Raw genomic sequence first — 22116 nt, 5'->3', positions numbered from 1 at the left:
TGATTATTATGTGAATTGTAAATTAATAGAAAAGGATAACCGAATAATAATGTGTTATATAAAAGACAAAAAAAAACATATGTCGCGATGGATGGCATTTTTTTACAATAAATAAAATAACTGTTGAAGTATACATATTATATATATAAAAAAAGAAAAGTTGTTTCATTTATTTATAAATCCCAAAACTGCGTGCGACATTAGAAGAATACAACAGGTAATATATGATGAATAAATAAAAAGTTCAAGTGTTTCGACATGTCTAATTTATTGATAAATTGTTCATTTACAAATGAATTTCAATTTCTTCTGCAAAATGACGGTTTTCATAAGTACACATCATCGGAGAACCGATTCCCATTTTGCAATATAGAATTTTAACATCGGTGCGTTTGCACCGCGAGCGTCGAGTTTAAAATTTACAAACCGATTTCGTCGGCGTGTTCCGATCGGATCTTTGAAAATTTGAGCGGTACCGGAGAGTAAAAAATTTAGACTAGAACAAAATAGGAACAGATATAATAATGCTCGACGCCCGCGGCGAAAACGCTCATATGTAAGAAACAATTATAAAAGTAAAAAATAGGAAAACTATCTCAGATTCGCTACAGTTACGAATGCGGCCTTCCGTCGTTCAGTCCGATCTATCGGCGAATACGCCGTCAGTCCGGCGATCACCCTCTCCGATCCCGAAGCTGCTGCTATCTTAGGTTATGTAATAAAACGAATACGAGTCGCGTCCGGCTGCGGAGTTTCCTCTCCCCGGCTTCGGACGCTATTACGAACTCCTTATATAAAAAACGTTCGAGTGGCTAATTTCAAAGAATTCAATTAATCGTAAGATAAATCTACTATCGTGTATATAATAGAGCTTAGGTTCTTAGTTTAAAAAGATGTACGTATATATAAACATATACAGTACTACATAAATATAATATTGACTTATTTGGAAGAAAGAAAAACAACCCATAAGACGAAAGACAAAAAATAATTAATTCATAATCGTATACAACCAAATTGCCAAAAATGTCACAAGAAAAACATTATAATAATAATAATAATAATTAATGCATATTGGAAGAATAATAAAATAAAAATACTATTAATATGTCCTAAAAATTGGTCCATAAACAAAATTAAACATAAAAATAAGAATACTGTATATTAGTATGATACTAATTAATAATTATACCTAAAAACGAACGTGTCGCCTTGTATACGTAGTAATCGAGAGATAGATAAAATTATTAAAATAGGCATGAGTATTCGATAAATAAATGCAGATCGATTTTGGCACCTACTCTTTAAGTCTAAAACGTATTAAATGCGTTTTTATGGTCGCCCATATTATTTTTTAGGAACTAGCAATTACATAAATGCCATAAAGACGTAAACGTCACAACCAAAATTACACAGGAAAATAATAATAATAAAAAAAAAGAATAACGTCAAAGTAAAATAATAAAACGCACAAAAGAAAAGTTGCGTATGTTTACAATAAAAATGAGAGAATATTAATAACGAAACACAGAAGAAAACTTGCTTGCGTTTGTGACTATTGTTAATAAATTCATATCTTAACTAATGGAAGTCATCGACGATGTGAGAAAAACTGATTTTTGAAGTGAGAATGTTTCTTCCAAAAACGGACTCTTACACATATACAGTACATACATATAGAATAAATTCTGGCAGTCACAAATACCTGAGAAATTAACCGACGTGTTTACTTTTACAATAAATATAATCAAAGTTTAAGTCACTTATTTTATGTCTCTACTGTTTGCTCTGCGGTCGTCTCGGGCGGAGTTTCCTCCGTTGCGATCTTCTTCACTTTTATCTCGGTGTCGGGTTTAGATTCGGCGCTTTCCGTTGTTCCGTTCGTTTTCTCCGTATCTTCATCGCCTTCGTCCGATTTACCGTTCGTTTCCTTTCCGTTCACAGCGTGACCGTTCTTAGCCTCGTCGCCGTTCATTTCTTTACTACTATCGCCATTTTTAGTTTCTACGTTTTCGACGGCCGGAGCTTTCTCTGTTTTATCTTCCGGTTTATCTTGACTAGGTTCTACGACGGCCGGTTTTTCCTCGGGAATTTCAGAAACGGCTTCTTTAGGCGCATCGTCACTCTTAACTTCAACTACCGGAGCTACGACGTCTGCGACTTTTTCCGTCTCAGTCGCGATCTCCTCGTCTTTGCCGTTTTCGGGTTGTTTCTTATCGTCCTCTTCGACGATCTTCTCTTCGCTCGGCTTGTTTACCAAATCTTTAGTGATCACGATTACGTTGTTAGCTTTTGAAATTATTTCAACGCATTGTTTATCTAATTCCACCGTTTCTTCTTTTATGAGTTCGATCAATTTATCATCGTCGATCTTCTCAACTATAGTTTTTTCTTCGCTCTTTTCGGTTTCGACGGCCGGACTCTCATCTTTGGCTTCGACCGTCGAAGTGACTTCGAGCTTTTCTTCCGAAGTTCCATTCCCGTTGGCCACTGGAGCTTCGCTCGCTTTTTCTTCCGTGATCGGTTTATCGGATTCTTTCTCTTCGACGCTAACCTTAGTTTCTTCGACGCTAACCTTAGTTTCTTCCACGGGCGCGTCTTCCGATTCCTTCTTTTCGTCTTCCGCTGCATCCATTTTAATATCAGTCTTTTCAACATCCGTATCTTTACTAACAGCACCGTTATTTTCAGAAATTACTTCACTAACATCAGTCTCCATAGGCTCATCACTAGTCTTACTTATTTCTTCAGTCTTTTCCGATTCTTTCGTTTCGGTATCGGCTTCCGACACTTTTACCTCCTCGCTTTCAGCGACTTTTTTAACCTCTAACGTAACATTTTCTTTTTCTATCGCTGCAACTTTTTCGACTTCCGCTTCTATCTGTTTAGGCGATTCCGCTTTGTCGTTGGTTTCTAATTTTTCGAGTTCCGCCGGCTTCGAATCTATCTCGGCCGGTTCGGGATCAGACTCTTTAACCTCTTCGTCCACTTCCATTTTGTTATCTTCTTCGACGACCGGCGACGCTTCGACGATTTTCGCAGTTTCGACGACTGGCGCGGAATCTACTACTGGTGCGGTATCTACGATCGGTGTCGGATCGACGGCAGCCTCTTCTACTTTATCGCCGTTACTCGAGACTGTGCCATTCAGCTCGCTCTTAGTGATCTTTGAAGGTCTCGTCTCCTACTCGAGAAAAAAACCGTATTAAAACAAAATACAACGATAGTGGTAATTCATAACCATACTTGTAACACGAAATAAATCGTCACTCGACATTATTATCGACAGTTCAAAACGAGGTTATCAGACTGCGTATACACAACTGAGCTCAATGCGTATAGATAGGTTTGAAGATATCAAAAACATTGCATCATTCCAAATGGCAACAACGATTTATTTCATGTAACAAAATATTTACACTGAAATATTATAAAATTATAACAACTTAATGAACCTCTTCGGCAGGCGACGATTTTCTTTTAAGAGCAGATGGAAATATAATATCGGCGAACGATTCAACTACGGTGTATTTCTCTTTAGTGTCGTCGGAAAGAGGCGCGTTTCCTTCTCTCGATAGAAGGATTACATTGATGCCAGCTTCCTTGGCAGCATTTCCTTCTGAAATGTTACAATATACAAATTAGTTTCAAACAATAATTAGAGTGAATCTTAAACTATGTACTATTATCAGTGAAGTTACATTTTCACCAGTATAAATATAATTTCACTAGCTAGATAATATGTATCAAACAATTGATTTAGTAAAACTGTATTTCTTCACGAACGGATGTTTTAACTAACGAATCATTATTATTTTAGTACTGGATCAAGTACACATTATGACACTCGAACTTAATATTTATAATGTATAGAATATAATTAGTTTGTTTGTTGTTTTGTGGAATTGAAACCATGTAGCCTGGTGTATACAATAACCTGGATTTTAATAGTATAAGAAATCTCAGAATTCATTTTTCTTTATAAAATAAATTAATATACTGACTTTATTTTCCTAAAATACTCCCTACTAACAATAATTGAAATCCTAGAAACTTAATTTATTTTAATAAATATAATAAAATGTAAGAATGTACATATGCTCATAAATAATATATGCATATGTATTTTGAACTAATCTTCAAATTTCACACTAAAAATGTAATGATTATCATCACTCACAGTACAATAAGGAGGTAAAACTATTTTGATCAAAATGAACCTTACATTTTTATATTACCCTTTAGATGCTAGGTTCATATAAATCTGAATCACCATGTACAGTTCTCAAGTGCAAAATTCGGATTTATCCCAAACATTAAAACCGAAGCTTTCGAGTATGATGTGCGGATATATCATAATACTATTGAGTAGACCATTATCTCAACTTCTGACATTCCTTAGTAAATACGGTTTTTATAATAAAGGTGTATAACATAGTCTTTCTATTTCCCTCTTTTATTCTCTTTTAAATTTAATATGGATTTTAAATGATTTAATTCTGAAGGTAAATTTAGATGCAGCATAGAATGATACTACATTATACGTGCACATATAAAACATCTAAATTTAATCTTTAACTTTATGTGACTTTTCATAAAATTTTATTCAGCAATTACAGTTAACTTTGCTATTACTTAAAAAAAATTGTGAACACAGACAAAAACTGAATTTTAAACTCACAAGCATCAGTTTTTGTTTAGGATTAATGAATACAAACTAATACTAATTTTGATTGCATTTTAAACAAAAAACAAATCACACTTAATAATGTGCCGCACTTTTGCGCGAAAAAACACATACAGCCGGCATATTTGTGCACAAACGAAAAAAGTGTCAAATAATCGCAATTTTCAAATTGTCATATTACTAAAACTAAGCTACTGATAATTATAAAAATTGGCGTGAACGCTCACCAAATACAATATCAATGAGAATTTTTCGGTTGTAAATATTCAATTAAAATCTTTATCAGCTTTTGCAAAATGCCATAAGGCATAAAATGATACTTCATAATACGAACAACACGTGTGTTGTTCGTATTCTGAAGTATCATAGAATATGTCGGCATCGATTCTAAATGAGAATTCGTTATGGTGTCATATTTTTATAATATATAAACCAATTTATATTTGAAAAGATTTTTTTTAACAAAATCTCAAACCACAAAATTATATTTAAATATCTAATTTTTTTATTGAAAGAATTATAATAACGATATATGTTAGAATAATATACTATCTAAAATATAATTAATAGTAAGTCTGTTTAAGAACGAGTTTCATATAAGCGTGTTAAATCAAATTCCGGCACTTTTAAGTGTTAAGTTAACAATAACTATTAATTAAAATAGTATATAACCTTCTACAATGTCTGTTAAGAATGAAGTGTCTTCCGATGCGCATTCGATCTTTTCCAAAATGTTTTTATAGCTCGCAGTCTCTCTCTTGTGACCGACGTTCGTATCGAAATAGCCATCGAGCAAAGATTCTAAATCGCCAGCGGTCGAGTACTTCATCAGCAACTTTTGCGCATGGACGGACCCCGATGAGTAAATGTACACCTTTTTACCGCTATCTTTCCATTTTTGAATAGCCGGTTTCACGTCGTCGTACAGACTGTGGATTCAAAATACATACGAGAATTAGAATCATTATTGTACAATAAATTTTAAACAATTTCGCACTCACTGTCCCTTGATTTCACCAGCCTCGTAGCCACTCTGCCAAATTAATCCCGATAGTTCTTTCATATGCGTGCCTTTGTTGTCGATTGATATGAGCCATTTTAGACTATTTGAAACGGCAGCTATCTGGTCTTCCTTAGATGCTTCCTGTAATGTTAAAAATTAATTCAGAGAAAAATAACATTTTTAACTTATTTATGGTACATGGCAAATTGACGGGTTTCAGATTTGTATCAGACAGTATTTTTTCTGTTTTTTTTTTTATTACTTTTTATACTTATACAATACATATATATATACCTATTAACATTATTTTTATTATCCAGAATTCTTAAAAATCTGGTCACTATATACCTATTTTTAATGACACATTGCTGGGTTTATACCGTAAACCTAGTGTTAAGAAAAGTAAAAATAAAAAATATTTTTTTTTTCAGGATAAATACAAATCATAGATTTTTTTATAAGATGTGTAAAGTAACGTTATATTTATTGAAATTACCTTATCGGGTATTAAAACCGCGCCTTCAATTTTTTCTTCTACATCCTTGATGGATTGCTGTCGCATACCCTCGACAGAGGCCTTAACCAATTCGCCATCCCATGAAGATGTTAAATATTTCTTCACATTTTCAACAGCGTAAGGAAACAATTTATCCTGAAAAAGACAAAAAAAATAGTTTTAAATACAAAAATAGCAAGTCGATGATATTTCTTAATTATCAATCATAACCATCGTAGAATATTACAAAAATAATTATTTATCAGTGATACATATTGTAAATCAATCATTCAACTGTAAAATGTATGACACACATTTTATATTGATAAAATATATGTTAGAAATCTAATATCATACATTTAAAAAAATACAAGCCGACTCAAAACCTTCAATCGCAATTATACTAATATTTACAGCCCAATTATTATTAATTTATTATAATTAAATTGATTACGTAAAAATATGTTCAAGATTAGTGTAGTTTTAAGACAATTTAAATAGGTATTTTTTTTACAAATAAATTATTACCAAAACTAATTATATTTTCCCAATACTATTCGAATAACCCTATGTATGCATATATATGATATTATAGAAGAGAATTTTATATTAAATTAAATTGCTAAAATAGCAAGCATCTATCAAAATATCATAGAACCGACCATTTAAAATTTACTGGTTACTATAGTTTACAGTAGTTTTGACCCATAGCAGTAAGTTCTTATGTAAAATTATGCGCTGAAACTGAAAATGAAGTCAAAAATTAAGAACAGTTTTTCAAATATTGCTAAATTTCCGTATTTTTCCGTCTGATCCACTGACAAAATTGAACTGAATTTGAAGTCTTTGAGTAGTTTATTTATTTACGGATCCACAAACACACCTTCCTTAATTTTATACATGTTTCCGAATTTATCGTTTAACGTTTTTCAAGCAACGAAATAAATCGCCATCTTTCACGAAATTTTAAAAAATGGAAGAATAATCTTGAATAGTAGATTGAATTTGACATTTTCTTGATTCGATCTGGAGATGTACTTGGTGAAGATGTCTTTAAAGATTAATTTTCTGCACTCTCGTTTAAATTTCTTCCCGGATAACCTTGGCGATGAAAGTGATGAGTACAGTGAATATTTTCACTAGCAAGTGAAGGTTATGGAACACACAGAGAAGACTGAGCAAATCGAACCTTGTCATTTTTAATACCATTTGAAATTTATATAAGTAACATTATTCGCAATAATGTCAAGATAATAATGAAAATGGGTAAAAATTAAATTTCTGTATTTTTACTCAAATGATTATAACTTCTATATTTTCTAACCGATTTTGATAAACAACCGCTTATTTTCTTTGCAATAGGTCAAACTGAGACTAAAACTAAAGAAACTGGGGCTATTTTTTTTGCTAAAAATGATCTAGTCTCCAATAAAATCATAATAGTATATAAACCGACAAGTTCGAAAGTGTTGCATAGACAGTTACATTTAATTTGATATAAAATAATTTGCAATCGGCCTACTAGAACAGGAAATATTTGCAATTAAGTAAAAACATTTTTTTTAAATGAAAAATACGGAAATTTTAGCAATATCTTGAAAATTCGGTTTCATTTTCGGTTTCAGCGCGTAATTTTACATAAGAAAAAGACTTAAATTTATAAACTAATATTATTTATTAAAACTATTAATGCAGCGGGGATCAACCGTGCGACGAAACTTGAGAGAAAGATTTTCTAAAAGCTTATTTAACTAATTCCTTTTTTGGACTTTCTAAGAAATTCATTTTTATTTCGTCGGCGCTATAAAAACGAGCGTTTAAGCACTTTAAAGTAGAAACAAAACGAATGGTCGGTGCCAAATACAAAGTAAGACGTCAAAAATCTCCGCTACAAATACCGAACCCTTCATAATCCAAATAATTATATCATTACGAAACTTATCAGTTACCAAACCGCCGTTACGCAAATACAGTTTAACTACCTATATGTTTATTAGACTATATAAAAATAGTATGTTTGCGCCCCAAATAATCACTAGCCAGGCGATTTAGAACTGGAAGGGCGTTGGACATTCTATAATTCATAGAAAATATATAAACTGATATCACTTCCATAAGGAATATACTTCTTTTAGTCATTTACCACTTTGCTTCCAACTTTAGAAAAACGAGAAAATTAATCATTTCTACGTCCAGCTAAGCAGTCACTGGTATTTAGTAATACTAGTTTTTATTTATTGAATTCGAAATAAATAATCATTTTAATAGTATAGGTTCCACTTCAAATTTTGATTTTACAGTATAAAATATATAAATATACATATACGCGAAGCGTTATTGTATTTGCAAGAAGCAAGAAAGGTCAAGGTCGCGACACGCGGGTCAACGAATCAGAATCGAACATTTCTCAATGCAATTAACGGCAGCGTTTTATAGTACCTTTCATTCAAGCATCGAATGAATGAAAAGCTAACATAATTGATTAATTACGTGTGTAATGTATGTATACGCACGAATGTGGAGTAGTTGTTTTAGACGACTTTCGATTGGGGTTGATATACCAATTGACGGCAGGAAAGTGTTTGGGCCTATGCTCGAATATAAAAAATCCGGAGTAAATAAAAAAAAATGTCTGACACAAGATAACTTAATAGGAAAATTCAACATAACATATTTTTATCAGATCTTGTATATATACTTTATATGACTAGCAATTTGAATCAATTGAACTTAAATACATTGAATGCCGCGACTCATTTGCGATAATAAGAACAAAAACTTTTTATTAATCAACGTTTTAAAGTAAAAATTGTTTTGAATTCGCAATGGTAAAATCAGATACGTAAAACTGTGGATCGCGTACCAATTAAATAAAAATAAATTTGTGTGTTGAAAGGTTGGGAGCCATTGACCTATTTTAAACAGGTCGAGACCAATTCAGGGAGAAAAAAATAGTAGCAAAACTTCAAAAATAAGTCAGGGATTGATGAATGTGCGTAGGAAGGCCGACATACATATAGTGACGGGATGTAAGTAATAAAATATAGATACGAAACGTGTTTATTACATAGATATAAAGAAGATGGAGAGGAGGATATCGTTTATTTAAAAACTTAGTTCATGTGATATTTGTGACATCTTAGGTGAAGCGCTAAATAAATATGCTACAGTAAATACGTAGTTTACCGTGTGACTTTTCTATGAAGTTTAAATGACGAAACGTAGAAATTTGTGCACACAGTATTCGATACGGTAAAACTGCAAGGCAAACGACAGATTACTTCCAACTTAAATTATATTTTTACTTTTTTCAGATTTGCAAAAAAATCGAAAAAACAACATTTGCAGCTCATGTGAAGTGCCTTGAACAATTATTTAGGAAATTTAAAAATATATATCAATTTTTACTCAACACTTGATATAAAATCTGATTTGATACTTGCAATATGATCTTCTTTATTCTGATAAAAGATTGAGAGCAAATATCTTTTCGAAAGCACATTTTTAACTATGAAATTCAGTAAATCAAAATAAGGATACTCGCTGACAAATAAATCTCTTTTTAAATTTACTGCGATTAGGCGAACATCAACAGAAGTCATTTAACTAAAGATAAAGAATTTAATATACGTAGTTTGTTCAAAATATATCCGATTAATTACTAATAATTTACTAATACTTACTTACTAATAATTATTTTAATTAATCGGTAATTACTTTCATAATCGTTAATTATTTTATAATTTTATAAAATATGTATTACATAGAGACGTCATTTTAGCTTTTTCAAATCACCAGAATTAAGATCAGCTGCAATTGAATTAATACAGTAAAATTGATGGAACATTATAAATTCATAATTTTATCGAATCTATTGTATATTCAATAGCTAATAATGCTTGGAACTAATTTGATATACATAAAGATCGGATCCGTATCAGCGTTTATTTTGTGCGGATTTGCATATGAATTAAATAAACTGATTAAAAACTTTTGCGTCTTGAAACAACAAATACAGAAACGTTACACGGACATAACAAACATTTGCGACGCACACCTGTTTTTGAGATAAGCGTTAAACGATAATAAAGGGTGAGCCTCTCCAACATTTTGTTACGTTTAACGAACGAATTCTGCAAATTTCGGTGATAGTAGACACGCAGATTAACATTTTATTCACAAATATTTATCGAAGGCGTAATAGCATTTTTTGTTAATATTCATATTCAGTGGTACCTCGGTTTTCGTCGATAATTCATCCAAAAACAATCGTTGAAATCCGAGGCAAATATTTGTAGTATGTATTAATATTCGCAATCAATAAAAAAAGCACACTGGCAAGCTAACGCCGACGAAATCCGAGGCAACCGACGAAAACAGACAATTTTTTCGCAGAAAAACTCGACGAAAACCGAGGTACCACTGTAGTTGAAAACAATAATTCGAATATTGGATTGATAGCCCTAGTTCTAGTGCTGCTTCCAACAGTGGCAGAACCGTCGGAAGAAGTATGTGGCAGCTCAAGTGGACTACTTTGAAGGAGATTAGTGTAAGATTGTTGTATCTGAATATGAGTATTTTTTATGAATAAAGGTCGGATATTTTGTGAACGCAGTGGTATGTACTGTATTTATTATTACGATCTTTGGCATACAATTGTGAATGTAAGCTTAAATGAAAATATGTACATATATGCAGGAAACATAATAACCATCGAGAAGAGAAGAGCTTTTACGAATGGCGACAAAGAAGGATAAATCTACCTTCTTTCTGTAAATCATTTGTTAAACTGTGTTAAGACAGAAAAAATGCGATAGATATTTCTTCTAGTGACAACTTTATGAAGCAAAATAAGAACAAATGCATTCAAGCCAAAAGTTAGGGGTAAATCATAATTCCTTAGCATGGTCAAACTACATTTTTACATTGAAATAAATGCACAAGGAAAATATAATCAATATTCATAACCAGATTTTACCCAAGTCCTTAGAAACGACAGCTTGTTTTCACACGTTCTTGGAACTTGAATGTTATTTTTCATGACTCATTATAACTATTTTGATTATCTAAATATATAGATCAGAGTATGGTGTTCAGCAGCTACAGTAACTGCGTTTTAGAATGAAGCGCCCTACTTTCCCTGAATGTCTCACTGTCTACGTTCCATGCAGCATTGTGGAAAGTGGCTGCTGACCTTAGCTATATAGTAATTTGTGTCGATACCATTTATTATTAAATGGTTTCCGCGTAAACTATACAAGGTGATCTAAAAGATTCGGGTCCAGTGTAAAATGGCTTGGCCCTATCAGAAGCAGCACGGGGTGGGGTGCATTGATCTCCGGCGAATGCAATGGCGCCGCTGCCACCTACCGGACCGCTTTCCCGTTGCTATTCACCCGCGGTCGCGAAACGCGCATTCAACAATGCACATTGTCGCGAAATCGTTAATTTTCTGTATCTCTATAGAATCGAGATGGAATGTTTTGAAGCTCGGTCCAACAGATTCGTAATAAACAGCTGGAGAGCTACAGATTACAATGACTCAATAATAATATTCTAAAATGTACGAAACACGATGCCCCACATTGATTCTTTAATATTGCTCAAGTTCACTAATAACATAGCAATCAATACAAATAATTAAAATAAATAATGGTTACATTAACAAAAAAGCAAGGTGCTATCATGAGCGTGCACAACAGTCACTAGCAGACCTTTATTCTAGTAACATTAATGATCATACGTTACGATGAAACACCACTGTAATATCTCTTCAAATTTAGTATATATTCTTATTTTCTATAATCATATTATCTAGTAAATTTACTACGTAGTTGGCATTTACTCACCTGTTGACAAAATTTGAAGTATAAATGAGTTTTTATAATATTAAAATACAAACATATGCTACTTCCTCCATCTTTACACAGTTGTAAATAAATTGATATATCGACTGTATATATCATTATTTGACATTTCTGTTGTGTGGAATAATTTACCTAAAACACATACACGTGACCTAATTGTTTTTATCGCATAACTAGTACGATCGATTCGATTAAATAGCTGTAATAATAAGTGATAAGTCTTATTATTGTAAACACATCGTTAAAAAATGTTCATTCCTTTCATATATTAAACAGACATGATCGAAATCGAACCTTTTAACGGTTTATAATACCAACAGGATTTAAAATCGTTATGCGATACTGAAAGAATTGGAACATATTTTGAACATTACACGGTAAACGTCTAAGTTTACACAGGTAAAAACAAGAACCACGAGGTCGCATAAATAGAAAGATTATTCATTTCTACCAATGTTACGCTACGCGTGGCAGATCCGTTTGCTCATACAAATCGAAATATTACGGCGGACAATTGTTATAATACATCTATAGAATTAGTTGAAAGAACTGAACATAAAAGGACTGACCTACCTAGGCACTGCAAAAAAATAAGTAAATTCTTCGGTTTGGTTCGTCGTATCTTTAAAAATGTAATTTTTATTTCTAGCATTCAATTCAGTTGACAAGGAGATGATATTGTTTTTACAACGCCAAAAATATTTTTAAAAGTAGCTCAAACTACGCAATAACTGTTAAATATTTAAAACTCGGGAACTACGCTTTGCAAATCACATATGACACAGAATTCGAAATCTCCAAGTACCATTGAAGTTTCGAACAATACCAAAGATATCCTTTGTATGACTACAGAGCAGTGGTACAAAACCTGAGGCTTGCCATACCAATTATTGCTAAATTGATATAATTTTCAACGAACATCCGTCTAATTTACATCATTAATCACAGTTATGTATATGGACCGCGAACGGTGATATGATATACGTGCAACAAAAATTTCAATAAAACCTTTTTGCCGGCGAGATTTTTTTTCTTCCAACTTTCATTTTTTTCGCAGGAGACATATTTATAAGTTTCAACTGAAGTTAAATAACATTGTACTAAAACCAAGTCTGCGAAGTCAAGAGTCGGAAGTAATTATTAAGAGCTAGCCGAGTACAGCTTCAATCTGGGATGCAAAATATGCGTTAAAGAAAAAATATAATTTATAAAAAATAATTTTAATCATATTCCTATGATAGTTTCACAAATATAATAATAATTGTAAGCAGCGAACACCAAACACACGATCATATTAGTGGGATACACTTTCGATAAAATAAAAAAATCCATGTCGTCCGAAAGACGACGGCAAGCCGCCGGTTCGCCATATTTGCAGGAGCGCAGAAACGCAAGGATATTATTCATTCAAAGGCGAAGATTGGAATAACATAATTACTCGAGTCGCTCTATAGTTGCACGCAAGTCGAAGTTTCAGGATATTCCGTAAAAACAGAGACTTGGTAAAAACATAAATTAAGGCGACCAGATTTCCAAGTCGTATGCCTGAATCACTAAGGATTTGTATTATTTCGCTTATTGACCAGGAGCAAAGTCAGAATTTAAAATTACGTGGTTAACATTCAAACCTAAAAAATCATAAACAGAAATAATCACGAATTCAAGTTTAAGTTGATCGGGATTTACCACTCTAAAAAAACATTAAATTTGATTTTAGAGCTTTCATGAATGCCGACTCCATAGATTTTTTTTAGAAAAAAATAACTAGATTAAATATGGAAAAAATTAGATCAAATTTGTAAGCTTGGCAAAATAAATTAGTTACGTATACTATTTTTCTTGTCTAAGAATTAGTTATCATTAGATCACTTTAATATTTTTATATATTCAGATTGATTTATATAACTGTAGTAACAGGATTATAAAATATGCCAAAATAAGCACATGGCAATGGGATTACGCCCAAGAACTAGGTAAAGTAGGAGTTGGTAGATTTTAAAACGACTCCAGAGCCCTGGTTTTCACTCAAAAAAATAATTTCTAATTAATGAAAATGACACGACTTATTTAGACGCGTAATGAGAAATTTGAGGAAATTTTATCAAAACTAGATTTATAATGATTAAATGTAAGATTTTTGCCGCTAATTATTAAATTATGTTTATGTTTTTCGTTTATTATATGATTTAATTTATTAAATTAATTAATACGGATAATTTATATAAAATAAAAATATTTATTTAAATATCTTTATTCCTGATATAGGTATATTTTAAGGTCACGGTGTAACATCGAGTTGCGGACAAACCATGAAGTATTTGACGCGATTATTAATGAAATATTTTCCTGGGCTTGCAATTCTATTGAGTACTTATTCATAAGTAGTAGGTACCTATGTACTTGGGTTACACCCCTATAATTCAATTCGCAAGTTGAGACACGTATGCATACACAATATATTGAACAACTTTTTATAAAAAATGTTAAAAAGATATAAACATAAACGAGCTAAACGAGATAAATAATATATATTTTTACTTATCATTTATGTATAATTAATCAATGTGGTTTTGGTGAAAGAAACATCAGTACAACAAGAAAACATGTACCGTGGAATCTCGACTTAGAGTATTTCTTTAATTTACTTAAAATACGAGCAAAAAAACGTATTGCGTAACTTAATAATTAATTTAGGTAGTATGTATTTACCACTAATCCATTTCAATTTTTCTCATTGATTAATCAGTTAATGACATTTCAATGGGGATAATTGATTTGATATACTAGTAATTTGAGTTACGAGCTCCGTCACGGAACGAATTAAACTCGCAAATCAAGACACCACCGGATGTAACTTTTTATGCACATATAGGATATATTTTAAGTGTTATTTATAGATCATTGTCGAGAAAGACTAATTTTATTTACCCTCGTTTATATTCTACATAAATGGATATATTCATGAATATAAAGTCAAAAATACAACAAAAAATATGCTTATAATAGATTTCTATATGATAAATGCTAAATTAATGAAGAAGTTTCAATTCAATTCTGGCGATGTGAAAATAAAAAAACAAAGGATGTAAAAGTAGAATCTGGACAAGTATTAGTGATGGATCATTCATTTCTGAAAGACATGAACATACGTTCTGGAAATATATATAGCAGTTCTGGAAATGCGGTCAGAGTAATAAAACAAGGAGCCCATCACAAATCAGAACTCTAATTATAGAAAATGATTTTTTCTGCAGTACAGTAACGTTTCCAAATCGTAGCGGTAAGCAAAGAATAATTATTCCTGTAGAATATTGTAATTATGAATTCAATTCATCATAATTTGAAGGTTTTCTTTTAGCATATTTTGGATAAGAACAAGTCGATTTAGTGAGATTTATTTTTTGTTCTTGAAAGTCACGTAATATGGAGCCAAAGCATTAAATAATTATTTTTGGATGGCACATTTTTACTTTCTCAATTTTTAGTGATTTTGGTTAGAAAGGATGGAGGTTTTGTTTTCCCTGTTTTATTCCGTTTATTACCTAATAAGACTCTTGAAACATAAACAGAATTATTTTATATGATAAATGAAATGTGTCCATTATTTGATCATGAAAATATTAATGATGATAATGAAATTTAAATTTATTAATATTTGCGTATGGTAATCCCACAAGCTAACATAAATGGTTGCTTTTTTCATCTGGTTAAAAATCTTCGAAAGCATTTAGGTTCACTCTTTAAATTCAAAATTGATTACTTTACTTGCATTTAATATTTTATTTTAACAATATATTATTCATGCTATTTCTGAACTAGAGAATCATTTATTCAATAAATAGTAATCAATTTTAGAATAGTTTACAAACACCAATATAGGTTCAGTGGCGTAGCTACTACCTCATAGCAGTCATGCAAAGCACGAGGGTCCATATTTTTAAACACTCGATATAAACAAATAATTATTATCAATATAAAAATACCAAAAGTTAAAACATACATACACAATACAAATAAATCTTCGAGATCGTGCTATAATAAGATCATCAACAATACTTAAATAAAATAAAAAATGCGATCAATGTATGACGTGGTTTGGAGGGGGGGGGCAGGTAAAAAATGGATGTCATTTAATGAAATCAAAATATTAAAAACCGGCCAATTTTTGCCCCTCTCCTTCCCGAAAAATCTGGAATGGCATCCCTGATCTAAGCCAGAAATTATCAGGTTATCCCTAGCAGAAATTCAGTTCGAATCTACCGCAGAAATATTTTTTTTAATATATCATTTCAAAATACATTTTCACCGGTGAAAATATAATTTATTTGGCAGGTGCTAGTAAAATTATATGATATAATTTTTCCATACGTAGTAATATATACATATTATTTATTTACACGCAATGTATTAACATAACAGTGAATGTGTATTTTTCAGTAAAGGTTAATTTCATTATCGAAGCGCTAGTAAAACTATATGCCACTCTAAAATGCCTATGAAACTAAATTTGACAGGTGCGAAACGTACATTTTCTGTTCAAACTCAAACCAAAATCAATGAAAGATCTAAAACTAATTATAGTATAGAACTTTCATTAGGTCAAGAGCAAAATATTTCTCTCAAGGGACAATAAGCGGGAGAAGTACAGACATGTCGCATCTCACATTTTGCTAAAAATATTAAGGCTATCCTTATTATCCTTTTTTCAACAATAAAATCGTGCGACGGCACGATTTTATTGTTGAAAAAAGTTGAAAAAAACGCAGAAATTCTAGCGAGCAGAAAATGTATTTTACCTTTATTAGAAAAAAATACATTTTAATTCGCATCAAAATTTTAAACCAAATGCATATTTTGCTAAAAATGATTTTAACAATATCGGGTGTAAATTGTTTAGTCAATTTTGTCTTCGGTGCTAATTTTAAATGCTTTTTATTTGCTTTATTATACGAATATATACAAATATGTAGAAAAAATCAGGAGATTTTGAACATCAGCGCAAATTTTTCACCAAAGGATTTCTGTAAAGGTTCTGAGGTACGACAGAGAATATTTATTAGTATTGATTATTGCTTATAATTTAATATACTTTTCCGATTGAATGTATATTTTACGAAGCATGTTAAGTTTTTTCTGTCGCCCACTCTGAATCGTCCGTTTGACCGTCGCCCAGTTGTCGTGTACCGACCAATATGCCAAAAAGCAATATAGTAATTCTTAAATAACTTTTATTAAATGCGAAAAATTGAAAAAAATACGTGTAGACTTGTTTACAGTTTTCAATGGTTAAAAAATCTAGTCATTGCCAGTTTCATACAAACTGGGACACCACAGTGACTGACTGATTTCTGAAAGGATAATAGAGATGTTTTTAGTGGGATGTGTACAACGCGACGCCAGAAAATACTATTATATTAATTATTTTATATAAAGGCAACCATGATGCATTGGGAAATAATTAAATTTAATTTGACAAATCGATTGTCTAATGCGATCTGTCTTTTCCGTTCGTTGAGATCGAACGTTATGGCGTGGTGACCTGAAATCTAAATCAGCTCGGGTGAGTGGCCTGGGCTAACAGGTTTTAGGGCGCAGCGCCCGCGAAATTCGCACACGTGGTATAGGACAAAGGCGAAAGGTTCTCAAAGTTTCGATACACCTGGCGAGTGGCGACCCCGACGACCCCGACGCCAGCTGATCCTCTTCCTGCATATCGGCATATCGAATTTAGCGTGCGACGTTGCCCGCGATGCGGTGCAACGCCGCCGATTGGGCGCTCGCCGCGCTAACGGTAAACGCGACGAGTCGCGGATTAATTGCAAAAACGCCTCGAAACAGCTGACGTCCGAGGTGCGGTTCAAGGTTGCGCAAAAAGGTTTCAATCGACGAATCGATTCGAATCGAACAGCTGTTAATCGATTCGATTCGATCCGCTTTAACGAGCAGACGCGCTCGCTACTTCGAGCCGGGCGTCGTCGAACAAATTAAAAGCGAAAACGAGCGCGGGGGAGGGGGCGTTTCGTGAAAAAAAAATGGCCGCCGTCTTCGTGAAAGATTCTGGACTTGCGGCTCAAGGAAGAGCGTTTAAGAGAAAGCGAATCGATCGCCGGCGCGAGAAGCCGGCCGGCGCCGCGGAACGCGACGGGACGAACGGAATTCAACCGGAGCTCGTACCTTGACGAAGGAGATGGAAGTGGTGGTGCCTTCGAGGTCGAGGAGCACCGCTCGGGGGGCTGCTATTGCGGCCGGGGCTGCGACGGGGGTCGGGATCGGGGTTGCATCTGCGGCGGCCATGGCGCGGCCAGCTGTGGGCTACGAGCGGGCCGTCTGGCGCGAGCGCGGGTCTCCGGCGTGCAGACGAATGAGCCCTGCGACTCTCAACTCGCGTCGGCACCCCTTATTTATCTTATTATTCCGATCGAGCGAAGGCCTTAGCGTAACTATCATCGGCCATAAGATGTGAATTTTTCGTTTCAAAAAATAAATCATTTTAAAGGAAACCGGCAGCACCAACTTTAATCCGTTCGGTGGAAATATAGGCTAAATAACACAAAAACAATTATTTTACATAGTTAAAACATAAAAATAAACCTACTACCTAGTTAGAAATATTGCACAATAATAATGGTATTAGGTAGTATACTATCTCAAAAATAGCTCAACGAATATTATCATTATAGTAATAATATTTTTTGTACTAATGAAATTGTACGTTTAACTTGTAAAATGATAATTTTAATACATCTAATGTACGGGTCGGCAAACTAGGGTAAATTACCCCAAATGAGGTAAGAATGACATTACTGGGGAGTAATGAGGATTCGATAAAAATAAATAAAACTACATAAATAGTTAAAAGAAATTATCAAGAGTACATCATAATGGCACTACATCATCATTAAACAAGTCTAAGAAATGGTGTGAAAGATTAAAAAAAAAGTAATCACTGTATTTTTTACCCTTCACATGGCCTAAACTAGACATTAACTACTTTTAATACATTATTATTAATCACAAATATGTTCTCACAGAAAAGTTTTCAAACTTCTTGTGGGTTGCACACATTGAATAGTTAAATAATATGTTTCAGTATGTAAGTGCATTGAATAAACATCGCAGGGAAAAAATATCAATATAATTTCAGCGTTTAGATTAAACATATACTGGAAACAAAAAGCAGAACAAAATAAGATAGCTGCCTTTTAAAGTTAGTTTTGTTATTGGATTGTGAAAATATTACATTTGACGACATCAAAGATTCAGTTATAAGTCATTTTACCAAACTTAAAGAGCGGTTCTCTAATTTTACATATTGTCAATTGGGTTGTAGATCTTTTTAAATGTAAAAATCCTGATATACTAGACGAAACACAAAGATTGACAAAGCCAATTCTAAAACTTCGATCCAATAATAAAGCACATATTGAATTTTAAAGAAAAGAAGATCTGTTATATTTTTGGATGCCAAGAGTTGCAAAGGCTTTCAAATTAAATACGAGAAGTCAGTCAAAGAGTTGCTGCTGCGACTTACATTTGCGAACAAGGATTTTCTCATCTAATGAAAATTTTTGCTATTATTGTATCAAATATGAAACAGTATCAATTCTTCAAAACCTAAATTGAAACTGTTTTTTCAAAGGTATCCTTTTGTTTAATTATGAGAATATAAATTAATTTATACTTTTTATATTTATAAATGTATTCTCTCTATGAATAGATTAAATAAACCTTTTTAATTTAAATAATGTATATATTTTTTCCTTTCACAACAAAGGCGTAACGCCGGCTTAAATTAATATATTTTGGGGTAATAGGTAAAAAAAACTTTGCCTACATCTGATCTAATGAATTATTCCATTTTCGTAATTTTTTATTGCATATATCGATCAAAGACATGTAACACATTATATTTATTTACATAAGTATTTACGTTACAACCCATTTTTGTTATTGTGCAAATATTTATTCTTCTACAATATGTTTGATGTTTTAAAAGATTTTAAAAAATTGCATATCTCTTGATCTATCATGTAATTGTATAATTTATAAATCTTATTTATATATTATAAATAAAAAAATCCTAACTGTATTTTGATTACATTTATTTTCATAAATGCCGCGAGTGCATTCATTAAAAAAGTGTTTTAAACAAAATCCATGTTCTCATTAATTTTCGACATCTACTCCTCAAGTCCTTGATGAAAAAAATAGCATTGCATTATTAGGTTGATGGGTTTTTTGCGCAATTATTAATAATGATGTTAAATCGGAATTATTCACTTATATTCAATCTATAACATTAATGTGTTGTGGCGGGATTACGCTAAAATGAAATGAATCTTATTATGGTATTAGTATATTATTAGTTTTTATAGCAACCGAATTTATTTGAGAGGTATCAGACATTTATTGCAAAAATAAAAAAAAATCATTACGCTACACGCCTGCATACCGGTAGGAAATTAGACATACTGCCGCTCGGCGCATTTTTTCACTAATTACCCATGTTTAAAGAATAGAGAATGCTAACATATGATTGTAAATACCAGACGAAAAAATGATAAAATGATTTGATGTACCTAAGCTATTTTTCTTAAATGGCAATTGTCATATATAGCGAAATATAAATTGAAGTTATTTTCAAGTGGTTCTATTCTTAGAATGAAAAAATACATTTAATAAACATAAATTTAAATAAAAATCATTTTGTATTTTAATAAATTGTTACAACCACTGATGCAAAATTAATGAATGGTGGAATCAAAACCCCACATTGCTTTTCTTTAGTGTTAAAATAATAATGACAATCTTTTATTTGGTAAATTTACTAATAAATTTGCATGTAAAAGCATAATATAACTTTTACAATTTTTAATAAATCACTAAAATAAGATTAGTACGCGTTATAAAACTAAACTATTGATATGGATAGTTGCAATATTTCTAAATGATTTTTTGTAAAAATGTTTTCTGGTATGATTTAATTTCACCATAACAAAGTTATACGCTATGCACTTATTCCTCAGTTATTACAATTTAAATGTATAGTATGTTATAAAATATTTATCTGTACAATGAAATTAAAAAGTTAAATATAAAATATTATATATTTAAGCGTCTTCACCGTTGTGAAGCCGCTGGCAAAACTTGTTCAACGCAAGCGTTCTTTCGATGGGGGTGCAGTCATTCACTCCTTCGAAATATTCGGCGATCTGCGAAATCGACAACGCGTTGTGTAAGGTAAGTATTTTATAATTAAAAATTAACATTTTTACTGAATTATATTTTTTAAATTTAATTGCTTAAGAATCATATTAAATACATCAATTAAATACAAATATTTAGAAGGAAATTAATAGTAAAATCAATCGAACGAGGCATATATTATGGAATGTATGTTTAAATTTATTTACTATTATTCCAAAAATATATTTAGAAACAAATTCAAATGTTCACATTGCAGCTATTTGCCGATCGCATTAATTTGACGAAGCGACGAGCTCGATCCACTTACGTTTCCGGTCGATCCACATATTGACTGCACCTCGCGATGTGGCTGTACTTCAGCTGACGCTTGTTTTTGCTACTCTACTACGACCGGCAAAAATTATTTAATAGGAATGTAAAAAATCTCATAGTTTTTTTTCATAGCCAAACCAGCTGATTAGCGTCGACGAGCCGACAGTATCCATTGCTGTTCTGACAGCTAAAGCTGTCAATTGACACAGTTACGATCATTACCTTTGAAACGTCAGATGTTTATTTATTTTGGGAATATAGTTATTTTTTATGATTTTACTATACTATGACTCCATTTTAGATATGAGAAACTTAATATTTTTTCTCTTGCCATAAAATAGTATAAAGGTTAGTATTCATATTAAATGTATAGTTTTATTTTGACAGTTGGTCGGTATAGTATAATGGTTCTTGGGCCAACTTTTTTTAAGGTGTTAGGTAAAAAAACATTAGAAAAAGGTTAAAGTTGGCAATTAGGGCACATTTTATTTATTATAATATATTTAATAATATTTCTGGCTGTTTTTAGTAGAATAAATTTGAA

General features: G+C 32.0%; 1 protein-coding gene across 1 annotated transcript; it reads right to left on the bottom strand.

Moving 5' to 3' along the window:
• Positions 1-251: 251 nt before the first annotated feature.
• Enoph (enolase-phosphatase E1) lies at positions 252-18382 on the bottom strand. The gene is made up of 6 exons (XM_088189391.1): positions 18228-18382; positions 6187-6342; positions 5689-5831; positions 5360-5616; positions 3456-3619; positions 252-3184 (listed from the first exon to the last, which is right to left on the bottom strand). Exons 1-6 carry the CDS (start codon positions 18345-18347, stop codon positions 1769-1771), a joined length of 2256 nt encoding a protein of 751 aa, XP_088045517.1. The 5' UTR covers positions 18348-18382; the 3' UTR covers positions 252-1768.
• Positions 18383-22116: the final 3734 nt, after the last annotated feature.

The sequence above is a fragment of the Plectrocnemia conspersa genome, unplaced genomic scaffold (assembly GCF_051122295.1).
Source record: "Plectrocnemia conspersa isolate PC_06_02 unplaced genomic scaffold, ASM5112229v1 ptg000008l, whole genome shotgun sequence".
NCBI lineage: Eukaryota > Metazoa > Arthropoda > Insecta > Trichoptera > Polycentropodidae > Plectrocnemia > Plectrocnemia conspersa.
Note: the sequence above shows the minus strand (reverse complement) of the source record. Positions and strands in the feature narration are given on the sequence as shown.

Coding starts and splice junctions, on each gene's coding strand:
- Enoph (XM_088189391.1), bottom strand. CDS start 18,347: ATGGCCGCCGCAGATGCAACCCCGATCCCGACCCCCGTCGCAGCCCCG. Junction 5,617..5,688: donor GCTGGTGAAATCAAGGGACA/GTGAGTGCGAAA, acceptor TTGAATCCACAG/TCTGTACGACGACGTGAAAC. Junction 3,620..5,359: donor CTTAACAGACATTGTAGAAG/GTTATATACTAT, acceptor GTAACATTTCAG/AAGGAAATGCTGCCAAGGAA.